Genomic DNA, 22,071 nt, shown 5'->3' with positions numbered 1-22,071 from the left:
CAAATTAAAAAAGGAAAATTATAGGTTTGTATATATAAATATCAATGTATCATTAAGGTCAGGACCACTAAGCTAACTGTATGATTCATGTTAAACTTATTAACAAAAAAAAAAAAAAAAAACTCAATAATTCGATGGAAAGAGTTGACAACTTGTTAATCTAGTTGTATATAAAAAAGATTCCACCACAACCGTCACTTAACACGGAATCCAATTTGAGCATAAAGAAACAAAAACGTCCAACATCAACTATGTTTTGTGTCCTTTTTTTTTAGAAAAACATCAACGATACTTTACAATATGCTTTGGAATAAAGAACACTTATGTTCTTTTCTATGATGTCTTAGATCTGTTAAACAATGTTAAGTCCATTTAGAAATAGGGTCTTGCTATTTTGGTATCAATATTGCCTTACCTTTGCTAGTTGCTTGCTACACAATTGATTATATGTATGTATGTTTTATGTTTTATGTTTCCATGAGTTTGAAATTTGTGTTTGCACTTTCATATGATTGTTTTAGTTTCTGATCGATGTTTAAATTACAGCTATACATACTTGTTAGTCAACATAATTTATGATGATTATTTCAGTGATTTGTATCAAACTATCAATCAAAAGTATGCTTTTCATTTTGCTCTTGTTTTGCATTCAAAACAAATCGTAATGATGGAATATGTATTTTAAAGATCGCTGACGGGTGAACTCTTATCCAATTGGTTGCTTCTTTACCTAATCAAAAAGATTAATTAGTGAAACATATCATAATGATGCATGAATTAATTAGAATATTTCGTTTTCTTAATTACAAGTGATTGATTAATTTCACCCACTGGCCTATAGATTCCAAACAGACACTTAGGGGGGTGTATTGGAAGTAACATTTTAAGAGATTTGAGTTTTATTGAGATTTTGATGATTTTAGGGAACTTCATATAATTTATGTAAAATTCTTTCAAATCCCACATAAAACTTTGAGATTTTGATTCTTGTATTTTTAATTAAAGAAGTTTCATGAAATCCTCTGAAATCCTTTGAAATCATTTAAAATCAAATCCACAAACTGTTTTCAATAACAGCGGATTTTAAGGTGGATTTTAAAATAATTAGTTAAATAATAGTGGATTTCATAAGACTTTTAAAAATCCATGATTGAATAACACAGAATTTGTAAACTTTTTACAAATAACTTGAAATTTCACTTTGAATACACCCCCCTTATACTTTCTCATTTTTATTTTGTTGATGTCATCACTTTACTTTCTACGAAAGTTGAAATTTTATATTAATGATTAAACATTATAAGTGAAAGAACACGTATTCCATTACATTACGTCCCTTCATTTTGATTCGTTGTTAAAAAAGTTGAAGACAAGAAGAATCTTGTAATCTATTTGTAAGGTTCAATCATATGATTTAATCAAATGTACCTAACCTAATTATTAAACCTTCCTTAACCTCTAGATATCTAATGATCAACTTTTTAATGATCAAAATTTGATAAGGAAATTTTGTAGGCGTGATTTGCAAATCACCACAATAATTAAGATATCACATGATTAATAATGGCTATACTAAATTGAGCCCATTAAGAGTGTCAAAGTGGATTTTTTTCAGAAATCAGATTTTAATGGGCTTTTACAGCTCATGAATTTCACCCATTGGGCATCTTGATGACCTGATCAATTAAATTCTATGATGTGTTAAAGTGTGACTTCGTGAGAACTTCACACTTCTTTGAATCATGTTATCACTGTTTGTGGCAGTGTTTTGAATATCAATGTGACATCTACCTCCTGCAAGTAAAACTGCGATTCACCATTCGATGTTGTCAGAAGTGAGACTAATATATTTAACCTCTCCTTGCTAGCAGTTTCTCTCCAATGCAGCGACAGAGTTTTTTCGAGATCATGAACATGAGGAACGGTACTCAAGGGGATAAAATGCAAGTAAACCTATACCTAAAAGTGCATCACATGAAGTGATATAGCATCCATGGAGAAGCCCCCAGTAAATGCAATGGATTTTAGTCATTATAAAACATTAGGAGACAGATATAAATGCCTTTAACATTAACAAGAGAACTCAATACTAGAAGCAAGTTATATGCAGTTGATGCATTTCAACTTACGATGTACCAAGTAATAAAAACGGGATAATACGAAATTTAACCAAAATGCCGGGAGAGTTATTTACTGAAATTGTGCTTTAAGAAGGTACATCTCCATCAGGCATCTCCCAGTTGTCTTCCTCCTCATCCTTTTTCTTACTCTTAGTTGCTGCTGCTGCTTCTTCTCTTGTTTCTTGAGTAAACCTTGCCTGAGGACGTCTGAAAAAGAAGCCACCAAGAAACATAAAAACCACATAAATATTTGAGACTCATCTCTTCAGTATTTCAATCCTCTAAAAGCTAAGAAAGACAGTGAATCTTCTCAAGAACAAGTATCAAGATATTCACAAGCAACAAAAAGAACTTATGAATCAATCACTAGAAGCATATAGCAGAAGGATTCTCACAAAATAAACATAGCAGACGTATTTGGTAGTAAAACGTCTCTATTTCAATCATCTAAAGCTAGGAAACAGTATAGTTTCTAATAAACTAAGTATCAAGATCTTCACAAGCTATAAGAAACTAACTATCATTGAACTCAATCATCAATACTTATTCTCTGTTTCAACATATGAACCAATCACTCCAAAGCAGATACAAGAAAAGAATCACCAAATTGTCGAAACATGAATCACATTTCAACTTTGAGACCATCTCTGCTATTTCAATCCACTAAAGCTAGGCAAAAGTGATGCTTTCAAAAACTGAGCATTAAATCTTTCACAAGCTAATCATCAATACACAATCACTGTTCCATCATACGCATCCTTCACTATAAACAAACTATAGCAAAAGAATCACGAAACGTAAAGTTGAAACCTTTTCTTATTACGCTTAGCAGCATCACGAGTCCTACGTTTCTTCTCATCTTGTTTATTCTCAAAGTATCTCCTTCGCTTACATTCCTGTATAACACCAGTTCTCATCACTTCTCTCCTAAACCGATTCACAAGCCTCTCCTCTGACTCATTATCCTCAACAAACACTTGCACGTTGTACCCCGAACTGAAGAAGAGCGTGTTCGAGTAAGCAAGCGATGGACAAATCACAGAGGCAAGCTCAGAGGAAAGTGAAGAACCGGTAGAAGAAGACTCATCAACCGCCATTGATTCGATTGAGAGATCATTTCTTCGCCTTTGGGTGACACTCGGAGAAGGAAGAGTGATGTTCGGTGGCGGAGTAGGTTTGGTTTGAGATTTGAACGGTGAAATGAAGGAGATGAAGCTCGTGAGTGAGAACGAAGCCGCCATTAACGCGTTGCGAGGTTGAAGACGAAGATGATGAAACTGGAAGAGATTGAATTGTGGATAAGATTCAATTCCCCCCAATTTCTAGGTTAGTGGATCAATTACGGGTCAAAATATAGAAACCGGGTTCGGATATTTATACCTGGGTTACATATATGGGCTGTTAGCGATATGGGCTTATTTAGTTGGATAAGGCCCATTATTAGAAACGTGTTTGTCTTAAAAGAAACCGTAACCTAAAACCGAACCGAGCTTAGCTAAATTTGGTTTGATTATGGTTTAACGTAAATTTGAGATTATTTTTGAAAATACATATGTTTATTTGATAAATGTGTCAGCTAAATCATGAATAAAATAGTTTCATGTGGGGAGGAGATAATGGTGACTGTCTACGTGAACTTCCTCTTTTACTATATGAAAAGAAATTGTATTTTTATATTAAGGTGTGTGTAATAAAGGTACTTTTTGTGTTAATTAATAAATCTATTACGTGATGATATTTAAAAAATTGTAGATTTGATGAAAAGAAAGAAGAGTTAAGATTGGCTTATAACGCAGTTGTCGATCTCCTAATGAGTCTTAGATACTTTTTTAAATCGGCTAATCTATGATATAAACGTGGAAATTCGTAAATCATTGTACTTTTTTATGTGTAATCTTTGAAACAAAGTTGTTTATTTTATTTTTTTTTGGTAGGACAAACAAAGTTGTTTATTAGTGCAGCGATTGGTTTATTACTATGGCGATCACACAGTTTTATAATTAATTATATGTTTTTGAACTGTTAAATAATTGGCTAAACTAAGTGAATGCCGTGACTGCCGTATGCAATTTCTAGTTTTTCTTTTTTAATAATGCGTTCTTGAGTTGGATCTAAATATGTAAGAATCAAATCTTAAATTGTGTCTTAAAATTTAACTTATTAAAATGTAAGATATGAAATTTTATTAAATGCAAGAAGAGGTTTTGTCTTATCAATATCTAAAATTGTTTGTTCGTGATCGAATAATATGCTTATGTTTATGGAAAAAGTTATTAAAAATTCTGTATAATTTGTTGTTTTTCTATAGTTGTGATTTATTCGCATAACACTAAATAAGTTTTTATATATTAAATTTTCTTAACATATTATATATATATATATATTTTATGTTGAACAAATTATATTATTAAATTTACAAAAATTGAGTAAATTTATCAATAAATAGTAAATATCTAGAATTTGTAGTTTGGAGGAGTTCAGATAACTAAGGTTTTGGTTTATTTATTGTTTCTAATAATATCTATATATTATTCTTAGTTTATAAAATGTCATGTTTAAAAAAGTTTTAAAAAGTGATGATGCATTAAGCATAGAATTGTCATACTCATATATCGAGAACGAGTCCCGAAATCGCAAATTAATTAATTATGGAAAAAGAAAAAAATCTTACCAACATCAAATGTAATAAAAATTAAATAACTCATTTGGTAACCTGCACCGAATACGACTTCTGGCATTTTGGGTTGGGATATTTTACATTTAATTTCTCTAGTGGACTAACTTTCAGACTTTAATTTATATGATAAATGTCGACTTCTTATTGTCATTATCCAAATTTTCATATTTTATTTTGTTATGTATAATGATTCAGAAAATCATGTTTTGTGTAAAATATTTTCATGGGTGCGTTGGCTATCATTCACGATTTGAGATTAATATAGGATAGGACCACACTTTGATATCTTTAATTTGTAATCTAAAAATTTAGGTTGTCTTATAAATAATAAAATATGAATTGAACAAAGACATTACTGACTAATCAACAAAAGAACTACACCACTTATTTGAAAAACAAACCTATGGAACCTTTAAAAACAAAGAAAAACAATTAAAGACAAGAAAGTACATGATCACCTTAGACTCTTGACATGGAGGAATCATATAGACCATTGAGAAAAGAGAACATCATCTAAACCATACCATTGAACAAAGAGTCAAAGCAAAAGAAAAGAAAAATGACTGTAAAAGATATTTTTGAAGTCTAAAGTTGTCATCGTGTTAAGGGTGAAAAAAATATTGGTTAAATTCGATTTAGTCTGTTATTTGACTCGATTCTATTCGAAAAATCAGGATATCCAAACTCTGTGAAGCAAATTAAATGTTAAAAATTTATATTCGTCACACACAAAGCAAATAACGAATATTATAATTTTATCAATCGTTCACACGGACTACACTCCTATAATTTAACTATTTTTATATATGTTTTATAAACTTCTAATCATCAAATTAATTATTTGAACTTCTAGTTTTAAAAATTAAAGATGAAGTATACATTTCTGATAAATTATTATTATTTTAAAATTTTTATGTTATTCGGCAAATAGTTTGGATTTTAATGGATGTTCGAGCAGTTTGATATTATATCATAAATATTCATGCTCACATCATGCCACAGTCTTCTCCTTCATAATAATATGATCTTAGTTGTTCTCTTCATCATATTTTAAGTACACTACAAAATATATTTTTACTTTGCTAATTAAATTTATTTGCAAATCTATATTAACATTTTTAAATTACTTTTTGAAATAATTTCTGGATTTTTGGAAACTATTTACAAAGTATGTCGTTCATTTATTATTTATTCAAAAATTTAGTAACCAATGATAATCACATTTAACAAAATTTTATAAAAATCTCTCTATAATAAATACAGTATACCATTTTCCTATTTGAATTAAAAAATATAGTTTATAAAGTAAACGCAAAACAGAAATTGAGAAAAAATAAAGTTGTATATGTTAATCGTTATAATTATAAATGATTATGAAAATGTTATATGGATTTAAAATAGGAAAATTCTCATAAAATATGAAAAATTTCGAAATCTAAGTAGGCATCTTAGTTCTCTGCTAAACTGACTTAAGCCAAGCTATCCTTAGTAGTTGTATAAGCTATTAGAAAGATGATCCGATACTCAACTGAACATATGCATTGTGTTTTCTCAATGGTGCTTTTAAGGTCAAACCAATGTCTTAAATTAAATCAGGAAAAAGACAAATTAAAATATTAAAGCTAATTACAGTGTAAACCAATTCACAATTATATACACAGAATAACAAACCAAACATATATTTTCTTTTATTTTTCTGTTCAACAACAATCCAAATATATTCGATTTCCCCCTTGAGGTTAAAGTGTTAAACCCATCTTAATTGCATACAAAAAAATAATAGAAAAAGGGTCGACTGTATAATTATATAGTGACTTTGTATAAGTGTCTTTACAATATGAAAGATTAGTCTTCGCATGAAGGAGGTCGAGTAAATTAAACTCGCAACCCAAGTTCTCACGAATCTTAAGAAACTAATATATATTTCTATATGTGTAATGCATTCATAGAAAACTAACTACTTGCAGTAGTATATATATGATAACAATATAATCAATATAAATATGTACATAATCACTAAAAGTATGAACATAGTATGGATTCTAAAAACAAACACATTTACTTTACACAAATTGTTGATTATAATAACAATAGAGGGCAGTAGTGTAGAATATTCCAATCTACAGTATATGCCGACTAATATTTAATATGCTTCTTTTTATATATAAACATTAAAGCTTTTTGTTTTCAAGATTAGAAAAATGTGACCACCATTTCTATTTCTTTTAAATTTTCAAGAAGAAGAAACTTTATAATCTTTTGTCTCTTCTTCTTCTTCCACGCATAGTCTCTCAAACACAGTCACACTTAATTAAAAGATAATATCATTACATTTTCTATTCATAAAATCTTGGCCTTTTCGAGTTTTTACCGGTGATTCTTGAAGATGAACCGAACATGGTTTTGTCTTTGTTCTTTCTCACTCAAGAATACTTTATTATTCCATTATATAATTATATATATATATATATATATATATAAAGTTAAGTTTTTTGTTTCTGAAGTATTCTAAATTAAGCTTGAATCTCCCCAGCAAGTGAGGGTGGGTACCTTACCTTTTCTCTCTTTCGTTTTTTTTTTAAAGCTCTTTGTTAATTATATTATTAAATTTGTAAAAAAGATTAGTTTCTCTTTTAGGTATATAATATTTCAAATCTCTCGTCATCTCTTTTTGTATTTCTGATTTGTTTTCTTATTTACAGATGAAGAATAAGAAGGAAGCAAGACAAAGAAGAGAGAAGAGAAGCTTAAGAAAAAGAAAAAAACTTCTAGGGTTTTTATTTTAAGTCCTTCCCCTGTAAGTTTCTTTGATTCTAGCTCTCTACTCTAATCTTGTTCTCTCATCTTTGACTTTTGACTAATTTTTTTCTTCAGGTATATATATATATATACAAAACCTATACACTTAATTACTCTTGTTAATTATCTGGGTTTTGGTATCTCTCTACTTGTTCTTTGGTAACTTATTCGAACATCTCTGTGTGTGTGTTTAGGGCTTTGCTGTTTTAATCACTAGTTAACTCTTTTAATCTTAGTCAAATCTGTCTAATTGCTTGTTTAGAACTTGGATTAGCTATTTTTTTTTAATTTTTAAATCTAATTTCCGTAAATGTCTACTTTTGTTGGATTCGATTACTTAAAAGATTTCAATTACTATACAAATCATTTATTTTCGAACTTAAGTAGTCCAAGATTAAATCTTATCTTTTGTTTGTATGTTCTATCCAATAAAGTTTGGATCTTTGTTGGAAACTGCTTTTACGATTGATTCTCTATCTGAATTTGTTTATTCGGTTCTGTTTAATTCTGATTTAGTTTTTGGGTTAATTTTTTTTACAGAAGGGGAATGTGAAAAGCATACTAGGTCGAGATATTACAAAAGTATGTTGACGCTAGGAGAAGATCATACCGGTATAATCCGGATAAGTTCGATGAGGTCTAGGCCAAAGAAGCTTCGAATACATGGCTACGAGATTCCTGATCTTAACGCAGAGCCTTGTTTGGATTATGATGGGGAAGAAACAGGGGAGGCCACTCATGAGGCTACTTGTTTGAGACCTCAGGATGCAGATTATTGTTTACTAAACGTTCCTCAGCTCTTTTACGAGCTAGAGGTCGAGATACTCGCACGCGTGCCGCGTTTCGAGTATTGGAAACTTAAGTTACTTAATAAAGGGTTTTCGAGTTTGCTAAAGAGCGATGAGGTTTACAAGGTGAGAAGAGAGCGCGGTGTTGTTGAGCCCTCTGTCTTTATGCTGTCGAGTGGGGATACGAGCTGGACTATGTTTGATAAGGATTTTGATAATTTTCAGAAGCTTCCTGAACTTCCTTCTGACATATGCTTCCTTAATGGTGATAAAGAATCGCTCTGCGCCGGGACTCATTTGATTGTCACTGGGAAAGAAGAGAGTAGCATTGCGCTGTGGCGGTATGAGCTGGAGACGAGTAAATGGTTCAAAGGTCCTGCGATGATCACGCCGCGAATCTTGTTCGCTTCTGCTACCTGTGGGACAGTTGTGTATGTAGCTGGTGGGTTGAATATAGATGGGAACGGGACTATGGAAGTTGTGAACAGAGTGGAGAAGTACGACTCTGAGACCAAAACGTGGACACTACTCCGCGGAATGCATAAGCGGAGGAAGTTCTGCTCCGGATGTTACCTGCGCGGCAAGTTTTATGTTCTCGGAGGCCGGGATGAGAACGGTCAAAACCTAACTTGTGGAGAAAGTTACGACCAGAAGACAAACACATGGGAACTAATACCGGACATTCTCAAAGACATGTCTTTCTCTTCTGTTCAATCTCCCCCACTCATCGCCGTGGTTAATAATAATCTTTACTCGTTGGAAACTTCCGCGAACGAGCTTCGTGTTTATGATGCAAAGGCAAACGCCTGGAAGAAGCTTGGAGATGTGCCTGTGAGAGCTAAGTCTAATGGAGGATGGGGAGTAGCGTTTAAGTCGCTTGGAGACAAGCTGCTTGTGATCGGAGCATCTTCGGGTCCGTCTAGAGCCGAGACAATGTCCGTTTACACGTGTCTCCCGTCCCCTGATCCTGAGAACAAGCTGCATTGGGAGGAGTCTAAACGCTGCTGTGGCGTGAAGCTCAACCATTTTATCCTAAACTGTTGTGTAATGATTGCTTAAGAGTCTTCGCTAGAGCAAAACTGGGCTAACTTATGGTTTTGTTTTTGTGTGTGTGTGTGTATGATTGAATAAAACATTGTGGCGTGCCACACGATGAAACTCTAATCGCTGTTATTCATCTTGAGGTTTTGGTGAAAGCTGGTGATTGCCCATCTTGTGATATATATATATGTCTTGAACTTTTGTAAAATTGTGTTTAAATTTAAGAGAGATTGTTATATCCTAATCATTCGGAACAATCTGATCTATATCGACTGAGTTTGTTTAAAAGAAACTAGTATGGTGTTTGGTTTTTCTTGAAAATAGGTTATAAATCTTTTTTCTCAAATTTTAATAAAATTAATTTCTATAATCTCGAAAGGTTATAAAAACAAAATATTCAAAATCAAAAACTAAAAACTACCTCAAAAGTCAAAAGCTAAATTTATTACAATTTTCGAAATTATAGCTTAAAAATAAACTGATAAGTAAAAAACCAATAAGGAGCAGAAAAAAGTTTTTTTTTTTGTTGAAAAGCAGGAAAATGTAATAATTATCTAAAAACAAAACTCATGGCTAAGATGCAGCATTTTACACTATTATTCCCTAGTTAAAATTGTTAAGCATTACCAGTTTTGTGATGCATAATACTTCTACTACTGATGTGCAATTGTTTTGTTTCTATTGGATTATAATGTGAGCCTTAAAATTGGATCCAATAAAGCAAGTCGACAACATTGTACAAAAAAATATTTTTACATTGATTTTGCAAAATAAATAATTATATATATCCAAAAAACTGAATTAAATATCCAAATATTTAGAAAATTTATCTTCTTCGTAGTAATGGTGATAGAAAAAAATTCATGTTAAATATTAAGAAAACAAAAGAATAACAAAACAAATCAAATAAAATGTAATCCAATATATATGGAGAGTCTTCTGTCAGATAATAATTTTTTTTTATATATAAAAATACATAACTAAGTTAAATTTTTGCAAGAATTTAGGATAGTGAAAACTGAATTGATAAACAACTAAACAAAATATTTACTTATAGATTTTCATATTGATATATTTTTTTAAAAACATCAAATTTATGCTTAAAAATAGAAAACATATATCTGAGGAAACTACATACCGTTTTGAGAGACAAAATTTTGAAACTACACGAGTTTTTTTTATAGGACACATATGTAAAGACTGAAACAGTAAAATCGCAGATACACACAATAATGGGCTGCTAACGGGCCATTATCTGATTTCTAGAAAACTTCATGCCGTTTCCTATTTACACTACTACATAGCAGGATGTTTACACGTCAAGTGAGTGAGAGAGACTGAAAGTAAAGGCGTGTGGGTGTGGGTCGGAGGTATCAGATTCAGAGCGCGAATTTGAAATTTTATTTCTGGGGTTTTGGCCATTTTGGGGAAGAAGAGGAGAGAGAGAGGATAATAATGGCGGGAAAGCGTTCGTCGCCGTTTTCTTCTCCGTTGCTGAGACCACCACCGGAGCTTCTGATGAAGGAGGAAGGAGAAACGGAGACGTCGTCGTGCTGGAGAAAGGAGGTAGACGAGAACTTGAAGCGTCTTCAATCGCTGCTCTTCGGCGCTGACCAATTTCTAGAGAAATCTGATTTCTCCTCCGCTCAGATCCTTGGGCTTCGTCTTCTAGGTTTCCTCGATTCTCGCTCCGTTACAGACACCGATCGTGATTTCATCAGTCCTATTCGCCGAGAAGTTGCCTCTAAGGTCGATTTGGCTCTGGAAGGCCTCGTTTCAGATTCGGATCGGTACTTGAGACTTACCCCTTTAAGCCTGTTTAGATTCGAAGTATTTTGGTTCGAATTTTACTTTCTGAGCTTAATTGACTCTTATGAGCGTGGCTTGAATTGTTGGGTTTTGAAAATCTGTGAATTACAAATCTGTTATATCTGTCATGGGTAAAGTTGATGCTGAAATGTATATTTGAATGCTACTCTTTACTCTTTGGAGCTCGTTTACTTAGTTACTCGCTGAAATCCAAAGTTCTTATGAAGCTCAGCTATATATTTAGCTACACTAGCGTTTTTTGGAGTACCCTTTTATGGTGTGATTCTTGTTTTTTCCAGGAAAGCGTTTGAACTTGCAAAAACAGCCCCAGGTCCTATTTTTGGCAGAAAAGGTGGATTTGATGTGGAAAAGATTAAGCAGTCAAGGCACTTTGGTTTTCAACTCAGTCAGTCTAATGAAAAGGGTGTTAAAGAGATGGTAATGCTCTTGTAAATAACTTCGTTTCTTGTATGCTCATGCTCTTAGGGATGAGTTTTTTAAATGCAGCCATGTTACATGTCCTTTCTTCCTGTTTCTACTATGCTTTCTATAAGCCTTACTATGATGCTTAATGTGAGCATCACATACTCTCTGACATAAGATGATTTCTTGTTTCCAGGAAGAACAACAGGATACAGATAAGTTGAGTCCCAAAGCACCAAAGTCAATGATGCAAGCCAAACTGACATCATTGTATGGGAACAGCATGGCTAAACCAGATAATCAACGCAGAACTTCCATGAACAATCTGGACCGTGCTTCTGATGAATGTGTCATTGTGGAGAGAAGTCATGGATTTGGTTTTGGAACAAAGCGAACTCATGCAGAGACCAACAGCGTAACAAATGATGGAGAAATAAAGGCAGATGGAGGAGCTGCTAATGGATTTGTATCTGCCAAAATAAAACTGGTAAATATTTCCGTGACTATTACTTCTCTTAGAGTCATTTTGACCTTGCAGAGTCTAATCTTTTGACTGTGCTTCATTACCCGTTGCTAATGCTGACTGCTATCTTTCTATTCTTTAGGAAATGGATGTAAGACAAAGACGAGGATCAACCGAGTCACCAAGTTCATGTCTTTCTCCACAGAGTGAAAAAAATGCTTTAGGTAGGGGATATGGTTCTAGATCGGGTGGATTAAGACGTGGATACCGTGGTAATTTTGTCCCTCCTGTTAAATCTAATGGGAATAATGTTGGAAATTTGACGTCTCGTATTGGTGGAAAGACCGATGATGCACTGGATGACTCAACCAGAACATGGTTAGTTGTGTAACTTCATAAATTTTTGTTCTAAGATTCTTATCAAAATGGAAAGCACATGCACCCTTTTGATATCCTCACCTTCTACAATTTTTAAGCTTATTTTATTTCTTATCACTAGCTCTTGGTTTTCATGTGCTATGCATGTCCTTGCCCTTCTCTAACTAAGTTTCTATATTATACATTGCTTGTGTACTTATTTCACATTGAAACACTATGGATACTGAATCAACAATAGTACTATAGATACTGAATCAACAATAATTTTCCATAGCACTAGAAAATTAATTCGCAAGTCTAAACTATTCCTGATCCCTTAGTTATGGTTCAAATCTGCTGAGGTGTTGTTTTTAGTTGTATATACATTTATCAATTCAGGTTTCGTGTATAAGTAATTCCTGACGCCATCTTTGTAATTTGAAGCATCTATACTCATCTGATGGTCAGGCTCTCGTTCTTGTTTAGAATGCTATTTCACATAAGCTCTAAAAATTCAGTAGCCTTCTATGCCTGTAAGACTGATATGTTTAATTTAAATTCTGAGATAACCTACATGTTCATTAATTATTATGCTGTCCTAGTTTGGAGATGCTCTGTGGTCCTGATGGTGAGCTTCCTGAGAAGTTGAGAAATTTGGAGCCTCGTCTAATAGAGCATGTCAGCAACGAAATTATGGATCGAGACCCCAATGTCCGCTGGGATGATATCGGTACAGTAAGATGATAAATACATGTTTGGATGCAGTGTGCATTATATCCCTTTGTATGTGGAGTTTTTCATCATAACTTATTGGTGTGCAGCTGGTCTGGAGCATGCTAAAAAGTGTGTAACTGAGATGGTCATTTGGCCATTGTTGCGTCCTGACATTTTCAAAGGTTGTCGTTCACCTGGAAAAGGACTTCTTCTCTTTGGCCCACCAGTAGGTACCTTGTCCAATTTGATATCGAAGTATATTGCCATTCTGTCTGTGTTTTTAGATCTGTATCGACTGCATTCCAGGGAACCGGTAAAACAATGATTGGAAAAGCTATAGCTGGAGAAGCAAAAGCAACTTTTTTCTACATATCAGCCAGTTCATTGACAAGCAAGTGGGTTAGTTCCACTCCTTTGCTTACTTTCAGTAATTATTTTCCACTATGTCAGAACTTCTACATAGCAGGAAAAACCCCCATCAGTTTCTCTATGACAGTGATTTTGTTTCTGCTCAAGATGCCCTTTGCATGCTTCTTCATTTGCTTACAGTTACCTGCAAATTTAATAATCAAATGAGTGTAAATGCAGATTGGCGAAGGTGAAAAGTTAGTGAGGGCCCTTTTCGGAGTTGCGAGTTGCCGCCAGCCTGCAGTAATATTTGTCGATGAAATAGATTCTCTACTATCTCAGGTTTGTTGTAATCACTTACATCTTTAAATGTTGATAAACCTTAAAACCGATCAGCATAGAACAAGGCCAGGAAAAAAGCAAAGACAATTTCTGGCATGAATTAACATTTTAGGTTTCCTTATGTAACATTTTATTAAAGAAACGAACTTGCATCCTTTGCACAGCGTAAGTCAGATGGTGAACACGAATCAAGTAGAAGACTCAAGACTCAATTCCTGATTGAAATGGAAGGTTTTGACAGTGGCAGTGAGCAAATTCTCCTTATAGGTAAAAGATGGGAACAGTCGGGTTTGAGTTTTGTGGGTTCTGTGGGTTTAGAAACTTTAAGCTGCTTATTGTTTTTGTTTGATCAGGAGCAACAAATAGACCCCAGGAGCTCGATGAAGCAGCAAGAAGACGACTAACCAAGAGACTCTACATTCCTCTTCCTTCATCTGGTAAAGAAGCACACGTTTTCAAGTCATTCTCTGGTTTTCTTTAAAAGCTCTGTCTTGACATGATTCTCTTTTTGAGTTATAGAAGCAAGAGCATGGATTATACAGAATCTCCTACAGAAAGATGGGCTGTTTACTCTGTCCGATGATGATATGAACATCATATGTAACCTAACTGAAGGTAAATAAAATTTATATTTATCATAGAAACTTCAGAAACACTGTAAAATTGTTGGCAAATCTGTGGAGTTTTGATCTTTAAAGTCCGAAGAACACAAATATGTAAATGCAAATACACATTTTTGGCCATAACCAAGCTAGCCTTCCTTTAATATTCACTGCAGGGTACTCGGGATCAGATATGAAGAACCTGGTGAAAGATGCAACTATGGGTCCATTAAGAGAAGCTCTCAAACGAGGCATAGATATAACTAACCTGACTAAAGATGACATGCGTCTTGTAACTCTGCAGGTACATAAAATAAAGCTGCAGATTTTGTGGTATCATCATTTCAAGTTAAACTTAAATTGATGTTACGCGATGCGGACTCTGTGAATACACATGTAAGCTAACAAAATCTTTTAGTTTCTATCATTGTTTCATATATTTGGTCCTTATGCAGGATTTTAAAGACGCATTGCAAGAAGTAAGGCCTTCTGTTTCTCAGAACGAACTCGGAATCTACGAAAATTGGAACAATCAGTTTGGTAGCTTAAGCCTCTAAGACCTGAGATAGGTGTGTTATATAAACAATCTTTATCATATATTATCTTTGAGCTACGGTCCTTTTGTTTTCTGGAATATACATTTGCGTTTATCTATCACAGGTATAAGATATACAACAATGCCACTATACAAATACAAGAGTTTACAGTACCTATTTAGACCTAAGAGTCCAGTCTCTCTCTAGTTCCTTTTTGCTCCTTCCGTATTGTTCCTGTGCAAGAATTAAATAGAAACATTAAAACGACCAGAAAAGTACAAACTCAGGGTTCAAATACAAATGTGTGCTTATCTGAAACTTACCTATACATGTTTGCTTTGCATTTTTCCCATTAGATATTTAACAACATCACTAAACCTTCTGCACTGTGCTTATTCGATTTGCCTTTTTCAGGAGACTTCTATACTCGAGACTCCTGGACCATTCATCAATCTCACGTGCACGGAGAACCGGTAATGGATGTGATAGTTGACTAGTCTGAGCATTTCTGTAGAAAGGAAAATATGTAAACAAACAAGAAATGAATCTGAAGGAAGAGTAATCTAATTTTCGCCACCACTTTTGTATAATTTTAATTGTCTCACCTTATGTACCATCCCAAAGGGCTCGAAGAAGCTTTGTCATATGAACGGGCTTGTTCTAGAAACGCGTCAACATTTAGCTGATCAGCGATTGATGGACATCCTCCAGCTAACTTCATTAGAACGGATACAACAACCTCTTGGATGTGCCATGAGAGAGATTATAAGAAACATCACTAGGTATTTTATGTATAACTTGAAGTATTCTTTTTGTTTTCAACTTTGGTTTTTAGTATTGGTACCTTTGGATCTTGGGCGACAAGAAGTGCTGCGCGATCACAAGTCAGCTCTGCTGAACGGAGCCAACGAAGTAATTGTTCTTCCAAGGTTCGAGCTATCATTTGCCCAAAAGCTACAAACAAGAGAATTCAACTAAGCAACAATAACATTCTCAACAAACACGCCTGCTGCAAACTGAAAACTTCTGAGAGTTCCTTCTAGGTAAACAGATTTCCAGGATGAATTTCACTATAAATTTTGTCAGACTGACACAGAAAAGTAGATACAAGCGATTGGCAAATGGAGAAGAGTGTGGCGCCTACCAGGAACTGTATAAGCCCCAAGAGTAAGAATATTTGCAAATGTGAGCCACACGCCGTGATCACACTTCAGATGGCCTAGTTCATGGGCCAAGACAGCCTAATTTTAAGGTAAAAGTGTCAGATTTTGGTACAATTTGCTATTATTTGACAGTAAAAGTCTGCTTCCAATAATTAGCGTCTATGGTTAGGTTCAAAACTGTAGTTCCCAATAAAAAAACATAGAATCGTCAATTTGTAATGCAGCAAAAGAGTAAAAACCTGTAGCTCCGCGCGAGTCAGAAGCTCGATCAAGCTGGTATGGACGACAATAAACGGCTTCTTACCACTTATCGCCAGTGTATACGCATTAGGAACAGGACTTTGTCGAACATAGAGATCAGGAGCCTCTATGTTCAAAATCTCAGCAGCCTCGACCAACAAACCGTGAAGATCAGTGAGCTGAGACAGGCAAACATTACGTCTCACATAAGTGGGATACACGAATATATAATGTCCCAAGACACTGATCCACAACTACAAACCTGATTCTTGGAGACAAGAACAGAAGTCCCAATGTTCTCAAGAAGCATAATCTGTTCAGTCATTGATCCTACAACAACATTCCCAGAGTCAATAAGATCAAATACTCCTATCAAACCCTTTTGTGCCAAGTAAGTAACAAGAAAGAACTTCACCTAAAAGAGCTTTCCCGAATTCGTTCAATCCCGGTATAGCCCTTAGTAACAAAGTGTTCTGCGGCAAAAGACACACAAGAGCTTTCGTATCACATCATCAAAGATTGATATCTGAAGCAAGAATCAAAAATCCTAAAGTTTCCAACTTTTTAAGGACCTGTTTATCGAGAGGATGCCTGAAATCATCAGCATCGAGATCTTTGAACAAGAGAGGAGGCACAGCTCTGCAGACCGGAACCCTAACCCTAAATCTCCCAACTTTGTCCGCACCCAAACCAATAAATCTCACTGAACGGCGGCCAGAGCTAAACCCCACCTTCTTCGATGGTCTATATCCCAAACGACGAGACAATTCGCCGTTCTGGTTGTAACAGAGGAACGAGATCGGAGCTGAGACTGAAACCGCCATGGAAAAAAAAGTGCGTAAGATAGCGGTTGGGGTGCTATTCTACGCCGGTGAGGAAGAGAGGATGGATGGAAGAATAATATATTTTAAGATCGCAGCGGTTGCGTTTCGGAGACGAAGAGCGTTTGCCGTCCACAACCGTAGTTTAGTGGCTGAGCATTTGACGCGACTACGTTGACCGTTACTCATATGGCATCATTTTGTTCGCACGTTTTTGGTTCCTGGGCCCTTGTTTAATGGGCTTTTATTTAAGGCTTCAACTATTACAAAAATAAAACTTTAGTGGCCTCTATACCACTGAAGTTTTTTTGCCAAAAAATTAGTTAATTACAAAATTCAAAGGCCTTTTTATAGAATAAATTTGCAAAGGCCCATTTAATAAACGGCACGTAGTTTTTATCCACTGGACTTAAAAAGAAAACAGGTTGTTTTCGGCATAGCTTTAATAAACGGCACGTAGTTTATATTACTGAAATTGTAAATGATCTCGTCTGCTTTGTTCTTCGTGCGATTCAGTTTGCTGAAGAAGATTCTGGAAAAAAAAATCAGTTATCTCAATTTGATTCGTGTTCTTGAAACAAATTGAATCGATTCAAACACATGTACGTATTATAGAATCGTATATCCTCTTTCGAATCGTTAATCTTCGAGTCCTTCTTTCGATTTCTCGCTTCTTTTTTTTTTTCTGATCAGGAAACCCTCAGTGAACCGGCCTCCGACACCTGATGAAGACGATGCACCGGAAAGTTTCGAGAAAGACGAGGTCACGCTTCGAGAAATCATCAACGTCAAGGTTTTTTTAAACGGCGAAATTGATTTCAATTACTGTTGTTGGACTTTTTATTGAAAGTTTTTTTTTTTTTTTCTTATTGGGAAATTTTAATCGTCGTAGTTGGTGGAGAGTGGAGAGAAGGAGAATCTAATGGAGCTTGTGAGAGATAGATTGGTGGAGTGTGGTTGGAAAGATGAGATGAGAATTGTTTGCAGGTTCTTTAACCTAAATTTCACTTTCTTTTTGATTCAGATCAATCTTTTCTTTTGAATGTTGTGTACTTGTGTTGTTGTGGCTAGTGACTTATTAGGGTTTAGTTTAAGCTTCTAAATTTTGACTTCAAGTCTAGTATAGTTTCTTCAGGAAGATGCATAATTTGATTCTAAAGAGTAACTCTTGAAGTCTCACTGATGTTTGGTTTGTTTGGAGGTTTAAGATTTTTGAAATTGGTTAGTAATTGTTGTTGATGATGCAAAGCAGCAAAGCAAAGATTTTTCAGCTTTCTTTTGTTTTGTCAACTGAATTGGATTAAGGAGTGAGCTATCTTTGTTTGAATAGCTTTCATTTGAAAGCTCTTCTTTTGGGAATGCAGGGAGCATGTAAAGAAGAAAGGGAGAAAAGATGTTACAGTCGATGAACTGATCCGAGTGATCACTCCAAAAGGCAGAGGTAAGAGATAAACGAATGAGTTCATTTAAGATAAAATCCGAACACGTCAAAACCAGTTTCTTGTGTCCCGTTGATTCATTGTTTAGTAAGTTTGGCTTTGTTTCTATGGATGTTCTTTGTGTATGTGTGCAGCTTCAGTACCTGATTCCGTGAAGGCAGAGCTGTTGAACAGAATCCAAAACTTCATTGTATCAGCTGCTCTTTGATGGTGTTTTGACAATGTTACTATCGAAGATGGTGTTTGTCTATATATGGCTGTGGTTTCTACCTGTAGCCAAACACTAAACCAGAGAGCAAACATACCATCTTTGCTGTTGTAGAATTAGCCATTTCATATTCCTTTTTGTACCAAATGAAACGTTAAGATCCTAAAGAAAATGTTGTCCCAATTGCCTTTTATTCAGATCCTTTATGTTATGGTATCAACTTATTTGCCGTTGAAAACAGGTCATGTATGTTAACTGTTGCTAAAAATTTCGTTTTTGCTAAGTTGTGGTGGTCATAACTTGGAATGTGGAAGCAAAAAAAATCAATTACGGAACCAAACTTTTAATTCGGTTATTTTGGTACAACTTATAAATTCAGTAAATAACCCATAACCGAACTACCCGACCCGAACCGAACTAACCGGAACTCTCAGGGATACCAATTCAATTTCGATTGATCCCTTAACAAGAAGGCTCAATCTTTTAGGGGTCCTATGCGCCGATTTGGGCCGGTGTCGTGTTTTTTTGGGCCTTTTGGCTTGGGCCGGCTCATTTGTAAGGTGTATTCCCCTTGAAAAAAAAAACAAAAAAAGGCTCAATCTCTTTACCTGTCACAGGGGTTAATATAGTAAACGCAACAAAGCAAAGCTCCAATCTTAGTGGGCTTTATTTATATATTAAGGACTTGATCCACAAAGGTTTTTGGGTTTAGGAGTCTTTTGGGCTAAAAATTTCGCAAAACCCAATAAACTTTGAGTTTTCAGTTTGTTTTTTTCTTCTAATAATTTTTATTATCCCACACCATTCATCCATTCATGTTGAATATATATGATTGAATCTACGTAATTGGCAAAAGAAAGAAGAAAAGAAAAAAAAAAACCCAAAAACGCTTTGATTGATTCCGCCGAAAGAGAAGGAGTATGACGACGCTGAGGCAAACTGCGAGAAAGGCTTATCTAGGGCTACGGAATCGCACGGCGGCTCGTCTAGGTGTGGGGCGACGAATGTACCACGAGAATGTAATAGACCACTTTGAAAACCCTCGCAACGTTGGATCCTTCAACAGGGATGACCCTAACGTTGGCACTGGACTGGTAGGATCTCCTTCCTGCGGTGACCTCATGAGCCTCCAGATTAAGGTCGACGATTCAGGTCATATCATTGACACTCGATTCAAGACCTTTGGCTGTGGCTCCGCTATCGCCTCTTCTTCCGTCGGTATCTCTTCTTCTGTTTGCTCTTTACTATGTGATTCAGAATCGAGTCTCGTCGTCTTAGGTTTTGTTGTTGTTGTTTGGTTGTTCATGCAGCTTCTGAATGGATCAAGGGAAAAACGATAGAGGATGTTTTGACCATCAAGAACTCGTAAGTGCCCTCCTAACAAATCATATTAACTCATGTCGCCAGCTCTGTATTGGTTAGGTAGGTCTAGCTAGTGATATGATATTGGTTGAATGTTTTTTTAGGTTAGAATTCTTGATGGACAAGTAAGATGTTTTGGAACTCTCACTTGCTCTAATTTTTCAGGGAAATCGCAAAGCATCTTCGTTTTGCCACCGGTGAAGCTACATTGTAGTATGCTTGCAGAAGACGCCATCAAGTCCGCAGTCAACAACTACAAGGAGAAGCAAGCAAAGGCTAGTGGTCTTGTTGTAGGAGACACTGTCAATGCGGCCTGATTCCACTAATATATGCTTCACTGTGCTGCTGCTTATCAAGGAGTTGTGTTTGGTTTTAATTTCCACTGTTTAGTTATGTGCTTTGAATAAAATTAGCTGACATCTACATTGGCTCAACTCAGATGCCTTATTCTGATTTTCCTGTTTTAGTGTTTTATCTCTTGGATTCTTGATCATATTAATTCATCTTATTGTTGATGATTATGGTGACACGAACTATGGCCTGGACGTAAACTGTTGTCTCTCAATAATATAATTTCACTGTTGTCTCGTAAACTGTTGTCTTTTTATTTCAATTACTGTTGTTGGACCTTTTTGATGCAAACGTTTTTTTTTCTTTGGAAATATTTCATCGTCGTAGTTGGTGGAGAGTGGAGAGAAGGAGAATCTAGTGGAGCTTGTGAGAGATAGATTGGTGGAGTGTGGTAGGAAAGATGAGATGAGAATTGCTTGCAGGTTCTTTATACCTCTTTTAACCTAAATTCACAATCTTTTTGATTCAGATCAATACCTTTTCTGGAGGTTGTGTTGTTGTGGCTACTGAGTTATCAGGGATTTGGTTAAAGCTTCTAAATTTTGACTATATAGTTAGTTTCTTCAGGAAGATTCAACATTGATTCTAAAGAGTAACTCCTGATGTCTCGTTGGTTTGTTTGGAGGTTTAAGAGTTTCGAATTTGGTTCTTTGTTGTTGTTGTTGATGTTGTAAAGCAAAGATTTTTCAGCTTTTGTTTTGTTTTGTTAACTGAATTGAACTATCTTTGTTTGAGAAGTTTGGTTTTGTTAGGATAGCTTTCATTTGAAAGCTCTTCTTTTGAGAATGCAGGGAGCATGTAAAGAAGAAAAGGGAGAAAAGATGTGACAGTCGATGAGCTGATCCGAGTGATCACTCCAAAAGGCAGAGGTAAGAGATAAACGAATGAGCTCATTTAAGATATAAGCGGAACACGGCAAAACCAGTTTCTTGTGTCCCGTTGATTCATTGTTACTAAGCTTGACTTTATTTCTATGGATGTTCTTTGTGTTCTTTGCAGCTTCAGTGCCAGATTCCGTGAAGGCAGAGCTGTTGAACAGAATTCAAAACTTCATTGTATCAGCTGCTCTTTGATGGTGTTTTGACAATGTTAATACGAAGATGGTGTTTGTCTCTATGGTTGTGCTTTCGACGTCTAGCCAAACACTAACCAGAGAGCAACCATATTTTACTGTTGTAGGATTAGCTTTTCAACTCCTTTTTAACCAAATGAAACGTTGCAATCCTTAAGAGAATGTTGTCCCAGCAGTGTATTTTTGATAAACATGGTGGTACAAGATATATAAACAAGAGTTAAGAGATATAACCGGAATCGGGATACTATGCAGCAGAACCAACCCAGTGTAGCTCTCTATAAGAAACTACAAGCAGGATAATGCTGTCCCAGATTGGTTCTGCTGCATAGTATCCCAATCGACATTTTGGGTGTATGAAAATGCATATTTTCCGGATACTAGCAATGCAGAACC

General features: G+C 35.1%; 5 protein-coding genes and 2 pseudogenes across 6 annotated transcripts; 5 read left to right on the top strand and 2 right to left on the bottom strand.

Annotated features, from left to right (window-relative positions):
* Positions 1-2,009: 2,009 nt before the first annotated feature.
* Positions 2,010-3,442, bottom strand: LOC17887072 (30S ribosomal protein S21, chloroplastic). Its single transcript, XM_006290320.2, has 2 exons — positions 2,931-3,442; positions 2,010-2,327 (listed from the first exon to the last, which is right to left on the bottom strand). The coding sequence occupies exons 1-2, from the start codon at positions 3,359-3,361 to the stop codon at positions 2,207-2,209; spliced, it is 552 nt and encodes a 183-aa protein (XP_006290382.1). The 5' UTR covers positions 3,362-3,442; the 3' UTR covers positions 2,010-2,206.
* A 4,109-nt stretch (positions 3,443-7,551) lies between these two features.
* On the top strand, positions 7,552-9,649 carry LOC17885915 (F-box/kelch-repeat protein At3g27150). 2 transcript variants are annotated; one of them, XM_006292892.2, is made up of 2 exons: positions 7,552-7,594; positions 8,137-9,649. In XM_006292892.2, the coding sequence occupies exon 2, from the start codon at positions 8,181-8,183 to the stop codon at positions 9,441-9,443; it is 1,263 nt and encodes a 420-aa protein (XP_006292954.1). In that variant the 5' UTR covers positions 7,552-7,594; positions 8,137-8,180; the 3' UTR covers positions 9,444-9,649. The 2 variants fall into 2 exon arrangements, with proteins under 2 accessions (XP_006292954.1, XP_023638582.1); XM_023782814.1 differs by lacking the exon at positions 7,552-7,594 and adding an exon at positions 7,738-7,755.
* Positions 9,650-10,776: 1,127 nt separating this feature from the next.
* LOC17886217 (ATPase family AAA domain-containing protein FIGL1) lies at positions 10,777-15,609 on the top strand. Its single transcript, XM_023782772.1, has 14 exons — positions 10,777-11,215; positions 11,534-11,672; positions 11,854-12,144; positions 12,263-12,498; positions 13,080-13,207; positions 13,299-13,417; positions 13,498-13,590; positions 13,780-13,881; positions 14,046-14,148; positions 14,235-14,318; positions 14,401-14,496; positions 14,660-14,787; positions 14,939-15,052; positions 15,434-15,609. The coding sequence occupies exons 1-13, from the start codon at positions 10,881-10,883 to the stop codon at positions 15,038-15,040; spliced, it is 1,956 nt and encodes a 651-aa protein (XP_023638540.1). The 5' UTR covers positions 10,777-10,880; the 3' UTR covers positions 15,041-15,052; positions 15,434-15,609.
* LOC17886942 (protease HtpX homolog) lies at positions 15,056-17,479 on the bottom strand. The gene is made up of 9 exons (XM_006291369.2): positions 16,995-17,479; positions 16,838-16,895; positions 16,685-16,752; positions 16,422-16,601; positions 16,164-16,260; positions 15,864-15,973; positions 15,625-15,758; positions 15,343-15,527; positions 15,056-15,253 (listed from the first exon to the last, which is right to left on the bottom strand). The coding sequence occupies exons 1-8, from the start codon at positions 17,244-17,246 to the stop codon at positions 15,392-15,394; spliced, it is 1,035 nt and encodes a 344-aa protein (XP_006291431.1). The 5' UTR covers positions 17,247-17,479; the 3' UTR covers positions 15,056-15,253; positions 15,343-15,391.
* A 257-nt stretch (positions 17,480-17,736) lies between these two features.
* Positions 17,737-19,106, top strand: LOC17886268 (transcription and mRNA export factor ENY2). The gene is made up of 5 exons (XM_023782855.1): positions 17,737-17,845; positions 17,937-18,036; positions 18,136-18,230; positions 18,608-18,684; positions 18,817-19,106. Coding segments are annotated over exons 1-5 (348 nt in total). The 5' UTR covers positions 17,737-17,843; the 3' UTR covers positions 18,891-19,106.
* A 664-nt stretch (positions 19,107-19,770) lies between these two features.
* Positions 19,771-20,845, top strand: LOC111830572 (annotated as a pseudogene).
* On the top strand, positions 20,692-21,826 carry LOC111830445 (annotated as a pseudogene).
* Positions 21,827-22,071: the final 245 nt, after the last annotated feature.

This window comes from Capsella rubella, unplaced genomic scaffold, assembly GCF_000375325.1.
Source record: "Capsella rubella cultivar Monte Gargano unplaced genomic scaffold, Caprub1_0 scaffold_5, whole genome shotgun sequence".
Taxonomy (NCBI): domain Eukaryota; kingdom Viridiplantae; phylum Streptophyta; class Magnoliopsida; order Brassicales; family Brassicaceae; genus Capsella; species Capsella rubella.
The sequence above is the reverse complement of the archived record's forward strand: the minus strand, read 5'-3'. Positions and strand labels throughout refer to the sequence as shown.

Coding starts and splice junctions, on each gene's coding strand:
- LOC17887072 (XM_006290320.2), bottom strand. CDS start 3,361: ATGGCGGCTTCGTTCTCACTCACGAGCTTCATCTCCTTCATTTCACCG. Junction 2,328..2,930: donor GCTAAGCGTAATAAGAAAAG/GTTTCAACTTTA, acceptor CTTCTTTTTCAG/ACGTCCTCAGGCAAGGTTTA.
- LOC17886217 (XM_023782772.1), top strand. CDS start 10,881: ATGGCGGGAAAGCGTTCGTCGCCGTTTTCTTCTCCGTTGCTGAGACCA. Junction 13,591..13,779: donor GTTCATTGACAAGCAAGTGG/GTTAGTTCCACT, acceptor GTGTAAATGCAG/ATTGGCGAAGGTGAAAAGTT. Junction 13,882..14,045: donor TAGATTCTCTACTATCTCAG/GTTTGTTGTAAT, acceptor TCCTTTGCACAG/CGTAAGTCAGATGGTGAACA.
- LOC17886268 (XM_023782855.1), top strand. Junction 18,037..18,135: donor GAGAAATCATCAACGTCAAG/GTTTTTTTAAAC, acceptor TAATCGTCGTAG/TTGGTGGAGAGTGGAGAGAA. Junction 18,231..18,607: donor GAGATGAGAATTGTTTGCAG/GTTCTTTAACCT, acceptor TTGGGAATGCAG/GGAGCATGTAAAGAAGAAAG.
- LOC17885915 (XM_006292892.2), top strand. CDS start 8,181: ATGTTGACGCTAGGAGAAGATCATACCGGTATAATCCGGATAAGTTCG.
- LOC17886942 (XM_006291369.2), bottom strand. CDS start 17,246: ATGGCGGTTTCAGTCTCAGCTCCGATCTCGTTCCTCTGTTACAACCAG. Junction 16,602..16,684: donor TTCTTGTCTCCAAGAATCAG/GTTTGTAGTTGT, acceptor TGCCTGTCTCAG/CTCACTGATCTTCACGGTTT. Junction 15,759..15,863: donor TTGTCGCCCAAGATCCAAAG/GTACCAATACTA, acceptor CACATCCAAGAG/GTTGTTGTATCCGTTCTAAT.